This window comes from Ambystoma mexicanum, chromosome 6q (assembly GCF_040938575.1).
Source record: "Ambystoma mexicanum isolate Mex_15411 chromosome 6q, UKY_AmexF1_1, whole genome shotgun sequence".
Taxonomy (NCBI): domain Eukaryota; kingdom Metazoa; phylum Chordata; class Amphibia; order Caudata; family Ambystomatidae; genus Ambystoma; species Ambystoma mexicanum.
Window position 1 is genome coordinate 743,289,467 of NC_090937.1, and position 19,393 is coordinate 743,308,859.

General features: G+C 47.5%; 1 protein-coding gene across 3 annotated transcripts in view; it reads right to left on the bottom strand.

The window, feature by feature from the left end:
• The window catches only part of LRBA (LPS responsive beige-like anchor protein), a 3,444,508-nt gene that overhangs the window by 216,342 nt on the left and 3,208,773 nt on the right, over nt 1-19,393 (bottom strand). For 2 of the 3 annotated variants that reach the window (XM_069631262.1, XM_069631261.1), the window contains exon 50: nt 11,065-11,257. In XM_069631262.1, the coding sequence (XP_069487363.1) occupies nt 11,065-11,257 (193 nt within the window). The remainder of the gene's footprint in view (nt 1-11,064; nt 11,258-19,393) is intronic. The other variant, XM_069631263.1, reaches the window with a different exon arrangement.

The window sequence follows — 19,393 nt, forward strand, 5'->3', positions numbered from 1 at the left end:
TGTTACGAATAGGAACACCCCTCTGCAGGGCAGTAGAGGCAGCCATACCCCTAGCAGAATGGGCCCGTAAGCCTAACGGAGGGTCCTTACCCGCCAAGCGGTAACATTCAGAAATTGCCAAGATAATCCATCTAAACAATGTCTGCTTAGTCACAGCTTGTCCCAAAAGCCTTCCAGCGTAACCAATAAAGAGCCGATCGTCCACTCTGACCCGGGACATGCGAGAAATGTAGAAACTTAAAGCTCTCCTAGGATCCAACCTATGGAGCCTCTCCTCTTCCTTACCAGGATGTGGAGGAGGATAAAATACCGGAAGAATAACCTTCTGGCTCAAATGAAATTCCGACACCACCTTCGGAAGAAAGGAAGGACAAACTCTAAGGACAACCCTGTCCTTATAAAACACAGTGAAGGGTGGCTTAACCCTAAGTGCCTGCAACTCACTCACTCTGCGAGCGGAAGTGACTGCAACTAAAAACGCAGTTTTAAGGGTTAACAGCCTCAAAGGACAAGAATGTAAAGGCTCAAACGGAGCACCCATAAGGAATTTCAGAACAAGGTTCAAATCGCAACCAGGCACCTGGAAAGGCGCCAGCGGAAACACATTAGTGAGTCCTTTGAGAAACTGAGAAATTAAAGTAATTTTAATATAGGAACACTCCTCAGACGAGCATTTAAATATAGACAGCGCCGCCAGGTAACCTTTAACAGTACCCACTTGCAGACCCCTGTGAGCCAACGAAAGCAAAAATGACAGAACTATAGGAATGTCACATGAAAAAGGATCCACATTCTTAACCCTGCACCAGTTGCAGAACATTCTCCAACGGTACAGGGACTTTGTTGCCGGCCGTCTGGCTGAAAGCAATACCTCCATCACGTCTTCAGGGAGGTCCCAATTCTTATACCTCAACCTTTCAGAAGCCAAGCGTGAAGGTTGAGGGATCTGACCTCTGGATGGAGAACCTGACCCCCCCCTCCCGTGAGAGCAGGTCGTCTCGGTATGGAAGACGACGTGGAGGGCAGATGGACAAGTCGAGAAGGTCCGGGTACCACGTCCTCCAAGCCCAAGCCGGAGCAATCAGGATCATCCGGGAACCAAACCTCCGTAACCTCTGCAGCACTTGCGGGATGACGGGGACTGGAGGAAACGCTTACAGCAGTGGGAAGGACCACTCCACCACGAACGTGTCTCCTAAGGCTCCTTTTGGAGGAAATTCCCGCAAGCAGAACCTTTCGCACTTCCGGTTGACACCCGAGGGGAAGAGATCCATCTGAGGGGTCCCCCAAAGGGCAAAGATCTCCAGGAGAATCTCCTGAGCCAGCTCCCACTCGTGAGAGATCACGCTCTGCCTGCTCAGAGCATCCGCCGTCTTGTTTTCGTCTCCGGCCAGCTGAACTGCTGAAATCGAAACTTCCTGCTGGATGGCCCAGAACTAGAGCTGCATCGCCTCCCTGAACAGAGGAAGTGACCCTGCCCCCCCACCTTTTTGGTGAGGCAGTGCATGGCCACTGTGTTGTCCGTCAGAATCAGTACAGTCCTTCCTTGCACAGTCGGCAGAAAAGCCTTCAGGGCAAGCCTGACTGCCCTTCGCTCCAACAGATTGATATGGAGTCTGGACTCCCGACGGAGACCAATGACCGCAGACTGTCAACTCGTTGGCTTGAGCTCCCCATCCCGTGAGGGATGCGTCCTCACGATCGTCACCTCTGGCCAGGGTAGCCAAAATGGAGTCCCCTTCATCAGATTGCCTTTGCCGGCCCACCACAGAAGGTCCTGGGCAACCGAGGGTGGCACCTGAACGGGGTCCTTCATCCTGCCGGAGGAATGGGACCACTGCATCTTGAGGGCCCACTGCAGAGATCTCATCCGGAACCAGGCCTCCGGCACCAGAAGAAAGCAGGATGCCATGAGGCCGAGCAACCTCAAGATCTCGAACGCCAGGAGACTCTGGGCACGTTGAAACTTGTGCACCATCTGCTGAATGTGAGGAGTCCTCACCTGGGGAGGAAAACACTGCCCCAGGGAAGTGTCGAGCACTGCTCCAATGTACTGGAGCCGCTGGGTTGGCATCAAAATGGGACTTCTTTAAGTTGAGGGAGAAGCCCAGCCTGTGAAGTGAGAGGCAGGTGACGGACAGATGATCCAGGACTTACTCGGGAGAGCATGCCCTGATCAACCAATCGTCCAGGTAGGGGTAGACGTGAATCCCCCCTTTCCTGAGATACGTTGCCACCACCACCATGAGCTTGGTGAATACCCTTGGGGTAGAGGTCAATACAAACGGCAGGACCCAAAACTGAAAGTGTGAGTCGCCAACCTCAGGTACTTCTTGTGCTTTGGATGGATCAGCACATGAAAATAAGCGTCCTTGAGGTCGAGAGACACCAACCAGTCCTGAAGTTGAAGGGCCTGAAGGACTTGAGAAAGAGTAACCATCTTGAACTTGTCTTTCCCGAGGAGCTTGTTCAAACTGCGCAAGTCCATGATGGGTCTCAAACCCCCGTCTTTCTTCGGAATCAAAAAATAAGGGGAATACCATCCCTTGTTCCTCTCCGCTGCAGGCACCAGTTCTAGGGCGCCTTTCTCCAGCAGGGATTGAATTTCCTGCGCAAGGAGCGGATCCGGACTCTTCAAAGAGAGATTCCCTGGTGGATTGTTGCAAGGCCTCTGCCAGAAAGGAAGACAGTAGCCGTGGGCTATGATCTCCAGAACCCACACATCTGAAGTAATGGCACGCCACTCTACAAGATGCTGCGCCAGCCTTCCCCCAACCGGCGAACCATGGGACATGGCCTCATGACTGAGCGGAAGCGGCTGCGGCAGTGCCCGAGGGCAAAGAGGCAACTGCCCGAGCGGCCTTGGCACCTCGAGTACCCTGTTTTCCACCTCTGGCACTCCTACGGTGGCCCCTTTGACTTGCAGCTCCTCTCGATTTACTAAAATATGAGTAATATCGAAAGGAACCTCCCCTCCATTGCTGTCCCCTAGGACAAAAAGGCAGAGGTTGGCGAACCGCAGCGCTCAACGACTTCGCAGCAGCTTTGGAGGTCTGCAACCTCTCAAGGCTCTCGTCAGCCTTGCTGCCAAAAAGATGTTCACCATCAAAGGGCATGTTGAGGAGCCAGGCCTGCACATCAGGACCAATCCCCGACTTCTGCAACGACACAAACCTGCGTATTACGGTGCTCGCCGCCATGGACCGGCTGACACAATCTGCCATGTCCAAACCCGACTCAACGGCCTCACACATGGCATCCTTGCCATCCTGTACAATAGCAAGAAAACCATCCCGTGTGCGTGAAACGTGACAAGGCACACACGGAGTTGGCTGCCTGTAAAGCCATACCCCTTGAAGAAAACACGTTCTTTGCCCAGCCATCAAAACGCTTGTCGTCCCTATCAGGAGGGATGGTAGGGTACGACGCCTGCTTTGCTGGGGCCGTGGCCGCCTGCACCACCAAACTCTCCAGAGTGGGGTGCGTGGTCAATTAGCAGGGGTCACTACTGGCTGGACGGTATTTTCGCGGCAAAGACTTGCTCACTGCCGGGAGACACTTCGGAGCAGTCCAAGCTGCAGCCACCCTTCTTTGCAAAGCCATATGGAATGGCAGTACTGGGTCAGTTGGAGGACCTTGGTTGAGGATGTCCATCAGGCCATCCTGCAGAAAATCCACAGGTGGCGCAGACCACCCCAAGTATTCCGTGAACCTCAACATAAGGCGCCGGTACGAGGACTCGGCATGGGTGCCAGGCTCAGGCTGACAGAACTCCACCCCCGTAGAGGTGTCCAGACCACTGGCGTTGTGCAGTGACTGACGCAGGTCTTCAATCTGGCTGTGACCAGACAAAATCTCGTCAGGCAACTCCTCCGGCACCAAACCTTCCGCAGATCCCTCATCCCCCTCAGAAATAAAATCCAGAGGTCGGAAAGCGGGCACAGAAAAAGGGACAAAGACATTCTTAGCCTTGGCTAGAACCTTTCTGGGGGGGTTTCACCATGCCACGGGGTACCTCCGACAAAGCAGGCTCGAAAGGCGTTGAGGGTTCCGACGGAATCGACGTCGAGCAAGGCGCCGACAACTTCGACGGCGTCGACACAAGCCTCGAGGGCGGAGCCCCGAGTGTGTCCTTCGACAGCCTGGGCGCCGATGATTTCCTCGGAGGCGGAGCCTCAAGTGTGTCCCTCGACGACCTCGGCGCCGCAGGCGTCAATTTCTTCCTCAAAGACTTCACAGGCTCACGCGGTCCCGAGGGTGTCGAGGACCGGGACCTGGAACAGGCATGTCTAGAGCGACCATCCTTGTCCGACCAGGACCTCAAAGGCGCCCGGTGGTTGCGATGACTGCTTGAGCCGAAGGCGTATGAGCGGTGTCTCTAGCACAGTCACGGCCGGCGTCCTTCGATGGCGCGGACGGACCGGAGCCCTGCGATTGAAAAATCGCCACCATCTCCTTTCAGAAGGAATCCCATTTCTCAGGAGTGGAATGCTTGTCGTACAAGCAACCCGCCGACGGGCAGAGTCCTCGGATGAGGACGGGGAAGGCGACCTGTGACGGCGCTTCCGTGAGTGCCTCAAAGAGGCAGAGGAATGGCGAGACTGACTCCTGGACCGAGACCCCCCGGACTCACGACAATGCGGAGAGTCACCCCTCGAATCATCTGTCGAAAGTCCAGTGGATCGTGACTTCCGGGGCTTGGGCAACTTACCCACTGACAGCTTCTTCTTACGCTACCGCAAGGCCTTCGATGTAAGCGACTGGCAGTCGACACAGTCATCCGTATCATGGTCCTCCCCGAAGCACCAGAGGCAAGCGTCGTGCGTGTCCGTCAACAACATCTTGGACCCGCACACCCGACACTTCTTAAAACCCGACCGCGGGGTGGAAGAAGCTAAAGACATCATTTCAATACACAAACTAACAGGTTCAAAGAACCGAAAGAACAGGATTCAGTAGAACCGAGGCGCACCGAGATCTCCGAAGCGAACACGTTCACGGAAAAAACAGAACTGAGGCTACGGGCGTCCTGCGTCCTACTTATAACATCCGGTGAAGTCGGCTCGACGGAGGCCCTCGAGGACAGCGTATCGACGTCATTGACGCAGGAAGATTTTCCGAAGCAGCACAGCTGTGGTGATTACTGTCATAGATATGGAATACGTCGGAGGACCCAATCCCCTCAAAACGCACCCCCCCAGTGTACTGTTTGCTGGGAATTCCCTCAAGCAAAACTGTTTGCATTTTCTGTTGGACTCCGTTGTGAACAGATCCACTGTTGGGGTACCCCAGAGAGAGAAGACCTCCTCTAGAACTATCTGGCACACTTCCCACTCGTGTGAAACCGTGCCGTGTCTGCACAGAGCATCCGCCAAGTTGTTCTCTTTCCCCGCCAGATGAACTGCTGAGACTCAGCTCCAGTTCTCCAGCAACCAGAACCAAAGCATCTTCGCCTTGGTGCTGAGGGGGCGGGAGTGCACACCACCTTGTTTGCCTCTGTGTTGTCCGTCAGAGCGAGGACATGTTTCCCCTGCAGAGACAGGGCAAATGCTTTCAGGATAAGCCTAATAGCTCGCAACTCCAGCCTGTTGATGTGCCACTTGGTTTCCGTTGCTGACCAGAGGCCGCTCTCTGTCAATCCTTTCAGTGAGCACCCCAACCATTCAGAGATGCATCAGTGACCACATAGGTCTGAGGCCAAGTAGGCCAGAATGGTTCCCCCGCCAGGAGACGGTTGCAGTACGCCCACCACTACCGGTCATTGACCACTGAAGCGGACACCCTGATGAGCTCCGAGAAAGTGCCAAGGTACTGAGACCACTGACCCCTCAGGAGACACTGCATGGATCTCATGCGCAACCTGGCCTCTGGCACTAGAAAAATGCAAGAGGTCATGAGACCAAAGAGGCGCAGCAAGGAAGCTGCTGGAAGAGTGGCATGGTTCTGGAACAAGTCAACCATTTGTGTCAAGCTGACTACTCTCTCCTCGGGAGGGAAGGCCTTCCCTACCTGGGTATCCAGGAATGCTCCGATGAACTGGAGCCTCTGGACTGGTGTCATTTGGGACTTCTTTAAATTTAGGGAGAAGTCCAGCTTGTGCAGCAGCAATCAGGTGTCCTCTAAATGGGACATGACCTGCACTGCAGACTTCCCTCGGATCATCCAGTCGTCCAGATATGGAAAGACGTAGACCCCGGAACTCCGGAGGTGAGCCGCAACTACCGCCATGAGCTTGGTTAAGACCCTTGGGGCAAAGGTTAGACCAAAGGGAAGCACCTTGAACTGATAGTGCACATCCCGGTTGTATTGGGGGTAAGAGAAAAATCCGGTGGTTTTCTCATAAATGGCAGACAATAACCCCACTGAATGAGCTGCAGGCATAACAAATATTTCCCTCCCACTGGAGCAAATGCTCCGTCAACCGCCTTCCAACTGGTGCACTGTGAGAGGGGAAAATCAAAGCTGCTTTGGATGCTGGGTCGACGCCGATGCTGCCTGTTGAGTTCTAGACGCCCCCTGCCGCTTCCAGAGCGTGAGAAATGCTTCTGCCCTAGCCTGGCTGGTGGGAGCTGCGCTCTCCAGCCGTAAGGAGCATACCGACTGTAGCCCCGTGCCCTACAGGCAAAGATGAAGGCACGTTCGTCCGGCTGTGTAGCTAGACCTAAGGCCTTAGCAGTGATTTTGGATTCCATACATTTATTGAAGGAATCGTCTGCTTTCTCAGCGAAAAATTACCATCCTCGAACGGCATGTCCAGAAGTTTAACTTGGACATTAGGGGAGAAACCAGATGTTTTTAGATAGGTCCGCCTTCCTTGCGTTCCTGCCGATGCCACAGATTGGCCCAGACAGTCGGCGATGTTAAGGACCATTCGAAGCAACTGTCTGGCAACCTCTTTCCCATCCTGATGCGGGTCTAAATGAGACAGTGGCAGCCTGCATAACCAGCACCTCTGGGGAAGGGTGAGAGGAGCGTAATCAAGGGTATCATCTAGCCGGCCTATATTTCCCGGAATTGGTAGAGCTGACAGGAGGAATAGAAGAAAGGGGCTGCCACATAATTGTTAATGGATCAGCAATGGCAGAGTTTAAAGGCATATAGCGCTCTGTGGTGAGCCCTTCATCTAGGATATCTGTAAGGTCATAACCTTGTATTGGCCCCATAGATGAATGCAATCCTAGGGTATCAATAACCCCGTCTACCAAAGCCCTGAATTTGGTCATAAAGCTGGGATTGCTGGAATTCGAGATCTGGAGAGGTGTCCAGACCGCTGGCATCATGGAGGCCTTAAGCCAGCTGCCAAAGCTCCTTTTGGGTCATCAAAATATTCGACCCCTCCTGTACCCAAGTAAATGGGGTCGACTTCTTCCTGAACATCAGCATCATTACCACCGAAAGATACTTGCCATGGCATCAAAAAATTCGGACCAGGGTTGTGGAGTTTATATTTTCTTGACAGCCGTCAACGTCGAGGGTTTGTAACTTAGCGATGATACGGTGAATGTTGGTGTCGATCAGGATTGAGACGCAGTAGCATCGACATCCTTGGATGCATGGGGTTGATCCGGCTTCCATTGAACCTCTTTCAGAGTCAAAAGACTTACCTGCGCAGACATTGAAGGTACCGGGGCACTAGAGAGGTCGGGCAAGCCGTGCGCCGCTCTTGGCTCCGAATCCTGCTGCGTGGGGGGTGAGGGGGAGAAGCCATGCCGACTGCAGCCTGCTTTTTAAACATGTCCAGCATGGAGGTCTTGGAAATCCTCCCACTCTTGGTGGCTGGTAGGACTTGCCATCTGCTTACCTTTATCAATCGACGAATCGGAATCCCAGCGGTGGTGGTGACACCTTTTCTTCTTTTGGGACGAGGAAGAATGGCTCCTCGAGTGGGACAGTTTCTTCTTCCGCCTATGTTTTTTGAGGATGTTCCCCTCGGTTTCGGCCTTCCACTGCGGCTGTGATTTAGACGGCAGTCGACCAAGAACAATTTTAGCTGCTCCATTTTGGTGCATGACAGACACCCGTCTCTCCCGTGACCCGTGCCGAGGCAGCAGAGACAAAACTTGTGTGGGTCAGTGATGGACATCTTGGTGCCACAGTCGGTACACCGCTTGAAACCTGATACCCGAGCGACCGACATCTTGTGTCAAGGAATTGAAAAGCAAAAGGTTTTCGGACGAAAACGTTGAGAGAGTCAAAGACTTGCCTGTGTTCCCAAGCAGTGTGTTAGCGTGTGGAAAAAAGGAACTGAGGTGCGGGGCGTAGTGACAAGGTATTTATACGACGCCTGATGTCACATCCGGAGCCGACGCCCATTTGCCGAGCAGGACGGATCGACGTTCGATGGCCGAGTCGAGGTCCACTATATGCCCCCCCCCCTGTCGAAAAATGTTCCAAAGCAGCAGAGGTGTAATGGAAAGACATTTATATTGTGCATATCTAAGGATCCAAGCATAAATGCATCTGCGCACAGATTATTTTTTTTCTTAATGCTGAACAATCAGCAGTAGTGGAGCACATTACTGAAAGAGATGGGGTTAAAGGTTCTTTCTAAACACCTCCAGTGATTCCACTCTTCTCAAATCAAGTGGGAGATTATACCAAAGCTGTGGGGCCTTGCATGAGAAGCATCTGTTCCCATAGATAACTGATTTGGAAAGTGGAACCACCAGGAGGCACCCTTCCGATGACCTCAGTGGTCGACCTGGTTGGTAAGAAGCAACTTTGGCTGACAGGTAGGCTGGCACCAACCCGTGAACACATTTAAACACAAGACACAGGGTTTTAAACAGAATTCGCTGCTGTACAGTAAGCCAGTGAATACTCCTACAGTAATGTGAAATGGTTGCTGTCCTTGGCAGTGAGAAAATAAGACTCACTGCAGAATTTTGGGCAACCTGTAGTCACTGACACTGGTACTCAGGAATGCCTAGCAGAAGGGAGTTGCAGTAGTCAAGTCTCGAATTAACAAGCGCTACAACATCTGAGCACTGATCTTTATCCAAAATAAGAGGCATGAGAGGTTTTAGCAGTTTTAGTTGGTCTGGTTAATCTGTCCATTGCAGTTCATATTGGTTTGCCAGACGCAACCAAGATTCTTCATTTTTTGTGAGTAGTCTGTCTGAACATTAAAAAGAGGAGGATACGGAATTGGCTAGTTTGTTTTTTGGTCCAAATACAATGATCGCTGTTTTGGACATATTTAACTGCAACCTGTTCTCCAACATCCAGATTTTAATTGCCTCTGTACATTGTAGAACATGGGCAGTTGTATCCACCGTGCTGATTAATCGTACATACATTTGTGTATCATCCGCGTATGAATGATATGATAGATTACATTTTGAAAAAGAGTTTCAAAAGTGGGCGGATGTATACATTGAAAAGCAACGGGGACAAAGAGGACCCCTGGGGAATTCCACAAATCACTGCCAAAAGGTCAGATAGGAATAGGCCTAATTTAGCCTGTTGGTTTTGTCCATCAAAAATGATGACAACCATCTCAGAACCTCCTAGGTACATGGGTCACTGTGCATAATCTCCAAAGAACGATCTTGAAGTCAACAATATCAAAGGCTGCTGACAGGTCTAACATGACAATCATGCGAATGTCACCTTCATCAGAAGCCCTAAAAACGTCATCCCACACTGTAACCAGGGTTGATTTCGTCCCATGGCCTGGTCTGAATCCTTGTAATCAAATAGGTACACAGGATCCTATTTATATGTACCACATCTTACTCCACCAATAGGAACATAGATTATATTATAAAAGAAGGATAAGATGGTAAACTTTCTCTACTTCCACCCCTCCTTCTCCCCCAACGATTAGACACCTCTGACAGCAACATAGTCCCAAAGAAAGCGCGGAGGATAGAGTACACATTCAAACTGAAAACATATCCAGTCATCCCTGAGCTGGAAACACAAAACATGTTGACCTACGAAGTGTGCAGATAATGTATAGCACACTAAGTCACTTTAACTACTAACTCCACTATATCTTTGTTATCTCTGTTTTACTTTGTGAAATTGACAATGAACTCACGAGCAATGCTGTTAGACACATATCCATGTGTTGTTTTAATATTGGTGTATCTTGAATTGTGAATACATTTTGTTTTATTCGTTTTTTTACTATTACCTGATGGGTAACGACAGAGTGATCTGCACTCTTGTCCCGCTGTTGACCCCTATTCATACCTTATTGTGTTAAAGGGTGGGGTAGCCTGTACTCACTAGTATCTTTTTCCAATTTACTAGACGCTCATGAGTCGGGCCCCCGAAAACAGAAAAAGAGGGTCTTCACCCATACTATTATCTAAGTCACACCGTTCCTCCAACACGCATGCTTGTTTTCTGAAGATGTTCTGAATACACTCCGATACCTAGATCCATTTAAAAAAGACTACAAATCTTTAGAAGGCAGGGATTTATTAGAATGCCCTACAAAAACGCCAGCCGCAATAAGGCAATAAGATAATGCATGCTAGCAATAGAGAGGAAGAAGACAGTACAGGTCCTATTGTGTGAGGGGGCAAGACTCAGTAGAGTTAAGAGTTGCTGACATCTGACAAGGGGTGAAAAAAAGACAACAGAGAGAAGCCAACATTTTGATTTCGCAATCATATATGGAACATCCTCACAATAAATTCTCCATCAACTTACACATAGCACCAACCAGCTTCAGAGAACTCAATCAAAAATGAAAAGACCCACTAGCGTCTGAAATATGTCTTTATCCAGTGGGCATTACTGAATGTACATCACTAGGTCTTAAATAACAGCTAAAGAGTCCATTACGTTAATCTCTTGAAGAAATTGTCATAAAGTAGGTAAACAAAAAAAACGAATTTTGATCAGCTCACGAAGGAACACACTGGCTTCATCGGCCCAAACAAGTAGAGGCAGCCTAAACTACTGTTGGTTGCTTACTGGCACATTTATTTTTATGATGTGTCAATACTTAAATCACTTAGTAGGTTCATTATGGAAAAAAAACAGTTTTTTAAAACAGTTTCAGAAAATACATTTTTTAATAGACACATAAATAAGCAGGTTGTTTACCTGGAAGATTATGCCACTTGTTTACAGCAAACAGTCGATTGGCAGTTACTGTAATCACTGCAGGGGTAGCCAGTCCAGGCTGAGTGTTGGCTGCCACGTGCGTTACGGGGGAGTTGGACGGGAACTTTAAGACCATGATAACATCCTGCTGGGCCTGGTCTGTGAACATCAACGGGGTCTGCAGGAGGAGATACTGTTGAGTGGGCACACCAAGAACCCAAACAAATGGAGAAGAGAGGTGGAGACAGAGGTTGGGGTAGGGTAGGGCAGGGCAGGAAGAAGGTGACAGGACAAGAGAAGGAAGACCCAATTATAAAAAAGAAGCAAAAAGCAGCTGCAAGAGAAAGGAGGATCAGAAGCATCAGACCGGCCCATGGAAACAGCAGGGAATGAGCTAGGTTAAAGATTCTGGACATGGTGTGCTTGTGAATTAGAAAGCGCTCAGTGCCCCCAGTGCTGAATTTGTATTATGGTTTGTTGTACATTTATAAGTCATTATGGACACAGTACCATGTAGATTATATTATTTATAGCACTGAGGCGAAAGTGGTTCATTGCTCTTGCTCTCCGTCATGAAGGCCTGTAGCAGCATTAGCTGCAGACACTAATTTCATTATCATTAAAAATGCACCTGTTTGCAATCTCCCCGGGCCACAGATAAAAATCAATGATTGCAGATAAATGAACCAAGCAAATTTGGAAATAGTTTTCTGAAGAGATCTGAATTGTAAGAAATAGTAGTGCATGTGGTTCATTACAACAGACCTAATGGAAGTTTCCAAATGCTGGGCTGATGTTTGCGGAAACTACTCAAGGATCGACAGATTTAGCACACCAAAGAAAGGGAAAAAATTTGCAGAAAATAAGCAAAGAAAAAGCAGGCAGTCAGAAAGGGAATAAGGTGGATATTTCTGAAAAAGTGAATACAGATTGAATACGGAATACATGTAGACACAACCTTAGCATTTAGATAGAGGTGCTGAAATATGGTCAAGAGAAAAAGCATTTACAATCAGCCAACTTGTTTGTTGAACGTACAATAGGCCCAGATTCACATGCATTTCTATACATGGCAATAAAATCAAAGATCTAATTGGCAAAAATGTATGACGCAAAAGTCTCCTCGCATCATGACCCAGCATCTCCCTACCCGCAAACCCAAGTCACTAAGAGGGTGCACCAGGGGGGCTGGCTGTGCGTGCAGCCAGCTTCCCAATAGAGTACATATTTAAGTGTAGGGCATGTGCTTGCCACTTGCATATGCACTGGTCCCAGCGCCACCACAGCACCTTGCTGCACATAGGCAGTGTCTGCTCTTAAAGGGCCTATGATGACGATAATGCATTTTTTGATATTTCAGCTATGCAAGGATTGTAAATATAAAAAATGCTAGAAATGCATCCTCATACTCCAGGAGACACGCCCATGGCACTTTTTAAGGGGCAGAAATATTTGTTTGAAATTGCCCTTTCAACCTGGAGCTATAGACAGCCCAGGCAAGTTTGTTTTTGATAGAGGTCAAGAGAAAGGGACGCTGTATGCTACAAAGTGAAAACGAATGCTTGCAACAGAACTAAAGAACAGAGATGTGCTGAACTGGCTGTCTAAATTCACTCACATAGCTTAACTAGGCAGGAATTGTGGATGAAATTTAAATTATAAGGGGTAGCATATTTGAATCGTTACAACTCGCAAGCCACAGTGTGCATCAGGAACTGGTAAATAGGGAAGGATAACACTTCTCACACTGAAGAAACTACTTACTTCATAAAACATTGTTTCTGATTGATACAATGTTGCTCCCACTGCATTCACGTCCTTTGAAATCATTCTAGATGCATTTTGGATACAGAAATCTTTCAACAGCCACAAAGGGAAAATAGGTGTGTCTCATGAAAAGCTTCATCACAGCAACATGGGGCCAAAGGTTTTCTGTATTATTTATATATATATATATATATATATATATATATATATATATATATGAATAACTCCCTGCTTTATTCATGAGTGATGCATTTTTCTTCAATTACTCCGAAAAGGGTGCACATGTGGGATGCAGGTAGCCATCTGCTCCACAGAGAGATAGCACCCTACAGATGACACAGGATCTTGCCACATACGAGGAACATTGATTTGAACTGCATAGGCAAAAATGTATTTTCAAGGCCCAAGGATTGGGTAGGACAGCTTTAAATTGATAGCAACGTGTGCTAATAGCCACTTCCCCAAAATAAAACTTTCTGCAGTCATTATAAATGGTGCCTCGCTGCACTGGAACAATGTGCTGAAAAGCCAAAGGACTGGCACCAATGTATATGTTATTTGGAAAATATCAACAAGCTTATGATAAGAGCCCAGTGAAATCATTAGACGTCCACTTGACTTTCACACTAGCAAATGTATTCACCTCTAATTTCATGAACAAAATGCCATGTTTCTTTTTCCAGCAGCATTCAAAATCAAGTGGTCTCTCCTTTCAAGAACATATGTCTGAAAAATACTGCGACACACCTGTAAATGCAAATGGAAGCCTATTCTAAATACAATAGGTGTTCTAGTATATGAGAGACTTTCAAATATGGAATGCCTTACTGTTTAAATATGCATGGCTAGATATGGTATTCTGATGTGGCTTTGCTAACGTTGGATTTCTATTGATGCTTCAGTTAAGCCTGGTGAGGAGCTGAATTAAAGTTCAATTCAGGATGTACAATGCAAATGGGGAATATCCCAGGAGATAAGCTTACCATTTGGAGAGGAACAGGCTTATTTATCTTACAACAGAGAACCCCGTTAAATTCCCTGTAACAAAGAGCATCTGTTCAGAACCTCAGAGTAAACATTTAATGTGGTTCCCTCAACTCACATGGAACTATTTCATGGGGAATATTTTGAAGAAAACTACATTTAACATTCCAGCATATCAAGATACACGGTCCTCTCAAGAGAAAACATCTACATTGAAGTCACATGCTAGGAGCTCCGTTTTCCAAGCTTGCAGGCTTCAAGGGGCCAGAATGCACTTGTGAACTAGTCCTCCCAATAAACTCCCCCGGCTGGAGTTTAGGAGAGGCTTTGCAAACCAATAAAAGACCACATCAGCTTATCCAGGTCAATCATTAACTGAAAGCATGCCTGCAAGCAAGGTTTCATAATTCATGGAAATTAAACTCATTTGAATTCAGATCAGAAATGCATTTAAAAATGATTTTTGACATAGCTATACAACTATATGACTAAGAATTGAAAGAACATGTTCTGCGACTTTGAGGGTCTCCTCTACCAGATGAGATCATATTCAATATACTACCACTTATTTGGAAGCAATACTTTCTTGAGCTTACATGTGTCCAGAGCTTAAAGCAAGCACCCTCTATCATGTTTAGAAATATAATCAACTGATGAAAACTAAGGGGTGAACTTTCTGGGAGTTCCTTGCTTTTAAGCAAGCCAATGGAAAACTTGACCAAATAAAAAGCAACATGTTGGGGCCATGGCCTGGCAGGAGCCCTATGGAGACATGACTCTCCGGAGGTTCTCAGCACTATAGAGAAAGAACATGGATCTCTGCTTAGGAATGCAGTCAAAAAAGGCGCAAGCTTCGGGGGGAGCCAAGTAGCTAGAGGCAGCTCTGGTTGTAGCCTACTCGCTGTCGGTAGGTAGAGACCAGAATATCTACCGATTCATCATTAGTGACTGGTCAGAAGAAGTAGTCGGACACATTAAGGACATGCTACCTTTCTTTAATGAAATTATAAGTAGAAGGCCTATCTTTCCCAATTACTATAAGGATCACCCTGCCTTTCTAAATTAACTAAAGGTGCTTGTTTATCGTCAGGTGGTCCAAAAGTAACTGTCCTCTGTCCCAAACCTAACATGAATAACTCAAAATGGGCCAAAAGAATGTCTCTCTTCACTTGGTCGTCTCTCTACTTGCCTTCCTTCCAACGGCTTTCAATTTCAGCCTTTAACCTGTGGTTATTTATACTCACATGATTAGAATATATGCTTATTAAGTTGTCTTCCCTGATAATCTCTTGAGACTTCTTTCATGGGCTCCTCTAGCTCCTGTAGCTCGTCCCATATACTTGTGGGGCTTGTACTCTCTTTAGTGCCAGCTTTACGACAATTTTCCTTGAAATACTTTTTACCCTCATGTCTTTAGTTGTATACTGCTTATATTTTTTAGGGTGAATCTTCCCTAGAAGTTGTATGATTTTAAGCCAATTATGATTTCCCCTCTCCTGGATTGTCTCTTTGCGTATTCTGCTCTATTAACAGTCTCTTTCCACAGCAACTTATTTGTGGTGGACTCTCTCCTCTCTTTAGGCCTCTGTATCGGGGGGTTTATCCCTTCCTCCTAGAGTATTAGCTTCCACTTTTTATTGGTTTCCCAAACAGCATTATTCATCACGGATTGCATTGTTTGCATAGATCTCCAATCCTGCTAATTTAATGTTATACTTTCATAATTGTGACTTTGAGAAGCCGGTCTCCTCCCAATACATTGCCCTGGAATCCTCCAACCTTTCCCATTCTCCCTGGTAGCTTTTCTGATGCCAGGGGTACGGCCCGCACTCGGTTATTCGGCTTCGCAGTTGCTCTTCTCTTTGTCGTTCTTCGCCAGTGTCACATTCTCAACTCCTCTGCAGTGGGATGCTGTCTACGGATGCGGGCAGCAGGGAGCTTATAGTACACCCTTCTCGGGTGGTCTCAACATCGTTAGCTGGGCCCCTCACCCACCATGATACAGCCGCGGTCACGCCACCACCTGGCACAGGTTTTAGGCTCCCATTCAGGCAACAGTTCCTGAGGATTCTCCAGCTCTACGGCATCTTACTCTGGCATTCGTCGCCTGTCCAAGAGTGGTGGGCTTCACTCTGCTCCACCTCTCCAAGGCGTAATCACATCAGGGGGCTTACCCTGCGTGCCATGCTCTCTATCCTCACAAGAGTTACTCGTCCAAGTTAGATACACGTCTCTTTTGAAAGAGGCATTTCCCTTTTCTTGGTATGGCTGGTTTGTTCCCGCATTGCCTGAAGCCAAAAATAAGTATGACAGATAAGTCTTCATGGCTGGCAGTCCCATATGGGCAGAATTGGTATTTGATCTAGGGAGTTCCTCATCGGAATGGAAGTTCTTGTCCCCTAGGGGGAGTCACTCCCATTGAAGTCTCACTTGCCCAGACCCGTAAGGAGGGTCTTGTGGAGCAGGCTCACCTCCCTAGCCTCAAAGCCGATGGCTCTACCTTGGGAGAAGGGACGAATACCCGCAATTCATCACACATTTCTGAAGCACACATCAAAAAAATGGCAGACATTGATGGCGCTCGAGGAAATCGCACATGAGGGCACCGACCTTTTGGACTAAGCGAAAAGGCAAATCTGCAAAGAGCAGCAGGCAGAGCAAGCGGAGTGCGGGGGTGCAGTGCCCAGGTGCTAAACACTGCCTCAGAGGATCGGCTGCAAGGTAAGCCAGTTTGGGGGCACTTCTGTAACCAAACACACAACAGTAATTGCTGAGGTGCGCAGGCACTGAATTAACTGAGAGAGGGTCCGGGAGTCCCACCACACTCAGGGCTCACTCCCCCTTTGCCTCTAAATAAGTGAAAAGTTTATGAAGACTTGTCACCCACGGGAGTGGGAAATAACTTGAGACAACAGGGAATGTTTACAGACATTCTGAATTAGGGTAAAAATAAGTTCCCCCTGGTCTAAATAACTGCTGAAGAAATTTTAGATGCATAGGAGTTGCACCTGAGGGCAGTGAGGCAAGGGCAGTGACCAACTCAGGGTACAGCCTTCCGGCAAACAGAAAATTGAATGGGTGCCACAGTTTCAACAAAGATAACCAAAAGCATTCAGATGAGCCAGGCGTGAGGTTCAGACCATCGTTTCACCCTGCAGAAGAGCCTCCTGGGGATTTCCCATTGAGAAACTGTCCCTCAGTACTCATGGGAGCAGCCACTCTCTTTTACGCCGACCGACACACAGATTATATCTCCGGAGCACAGAAGGGGTGCCATCGTACTCTACAATGAGGTCAACTAAATTAAAGGAGAACTATGTATTGTACTCCAACAAGGACATGCTGCAGTCAACTAAAGCATACTCTGCTGGCTCGACGCTCTTAACATCAACCATGTCTGTATCATTGAATCAGGAGGATGACTCCCAACCAACAACTAAGGGGGGTATAGGCTAATTGTTACAAACTCTGAGGCAAGACATAGCAGCAATTGTGGCCGCAACTGTTCTTGAGCTGTAGGTTTCCTTCCGAGAGCTCAACCAAAATGATCAAGTGGCAGAGCAACTGCTAGGTGATCTAGAAACAGCATTTTGTGACCATAACTCTAATGAAAACAGTCTGGAGCAGAGAGTTTGAGCTAGATGATCATCATTGCCACATGGAGGATAAAATGGAGGACAGTGAGAATAGATCACAGAATAACAATATTAGGTTTCAGGGATTCCCCAAAGAAATGTTTAATCAAGATCTTGAGGAATACATCGGAGGCCCATTCATGGCAATCACCGGAGACCCGACAGGAGTTGACTTTACTTTGGATTGTTCCCATCAGGAACTTTCAACAGCGAAAAGGCCTCATGATGGAATGTGCTAACTATGTTGCAGTATGAGGCATGACGTGATGATTCAATTTTGTTAAACTATTCAGGATGTGCCATCAGAAACAGAGTCTGGAGGGGCAGCCCTGTGCAGGATTGCTGAATGCTGCCATCAAACTGCCTGTTAATACCCTGCAATGGAACCAGTGAAATCTTAGGGTGGAGTATGTCAGTTAAGGTGTATGTTTTTGCACCACCAAAGGCATTGCTTAGTCCAGCATATCTGCTGCTCTATATACAGCAGCCCTGAAGAAACAAAAGTCTGGTCCAAGGGCTAATGCACCAATACCGAATTCCTGAGAAGTATCCATGCAACGTACATCTCTAAACTCTTCTGCCAATTGTACCAAGGAAGACTTTGAATGGTCTGCTGGAGCAAATTTACCCCAGCAGGGAAGTTTCCCCAAAGGAAGCAGTGGGCTGCAGCAGTCTTCAAATTCCTCCACCTCATAAATGTCCAAAAGTGTCATCTGGCATGCGTCAGATAGCAGCACTCCTCATACCCAAACACAGGCATATACTGCTATGCACCGGCACCAATGGTGCCAAGGATGATGTTATAGACCGAGGCGACTGGGACCAAAGGCATCACCTCTCCCGTTATCACACTGACCCTTAGGGATTCATACCAAAGTATTTGAGTACTAGCAGGCAACAGAAATTAGTTTACAGAATAAGGAGCCAGTTCATATATCTAGGTATAGCTTGATTTTGAGTTATTTGTATAGCGCACCCGATGAACCAAATCGTATCTGGGCGCAGATTGGATCTGAGTACACTCAAGCGAAACACTGCAAGAAAAGAATATTTATACTAAATTCCACACATTATTCCTAAAACAACTCCTATGATAAAACCGTCTTATGCCAGTTATTTAAACAAATGTGTCTTTAGGGTTTTGCAAAAGAGGCTTGGATTTGTAATGGCCCAAATTTCCAATGGAAGCTTATTCTATAACTTTGTGCCATATACTGCAAACCTACAATCGCCCCTAACTACACAATTTGAAGGGGGAATTTGCAACTGCAATTTATAATAAGACTGCAGCTGTCAAGTTAGTTGATACTGGCGTATTTTCTCTGAAAGATAACTAGCAGCCAGCATATTCACGCATTTAAAAACCAAGCAAAGCACTAGCAAGCTGTATAAACACCTCTAATTCCTCCATGGAAGGAAGGTAGGAGAAGAGAAAAAGTATGTTAACAGAAACTGAACTGGGAACTTGCTTGTACAAGTTCCGACACAGTCGTCGTCTGACTCAGACCAATGGTGTAACCACTTTCCAGAAGAGGAAGAGTGGGTTCTGGAAGAAGATGACTTACTTCAGGCACTGCTGCTTATTTACATTTTTTGACCAATGTGCAGAGGGAAACATACCAAAATGTCACCCCTAAACACTGTGACCATGGCATTACTGTGCATTTGTGCTGTACTAAAATGCTGACCGCCCCACTACACTGGCTAATGGGAGCAGGGTTGTTCCCCGCTTCCCTTAGTCAGTGTAGTGGGGGTCAGGGATGTCCACCGCTTCCGTCAGAGGGTAGCTTGGGACAATTAAAAAAAAAGGGCCCTTGAGCCTTCAGTTCAGACCCACGTTAGTGGGAGAGAACTGATACTGCAGAGATGTAGGAGTACGGCGGCGCACACAGAAGTGTGCTGCCAAAACGTGAAGTGGGTAGGGGGAGGCGGGTAGGGGAATG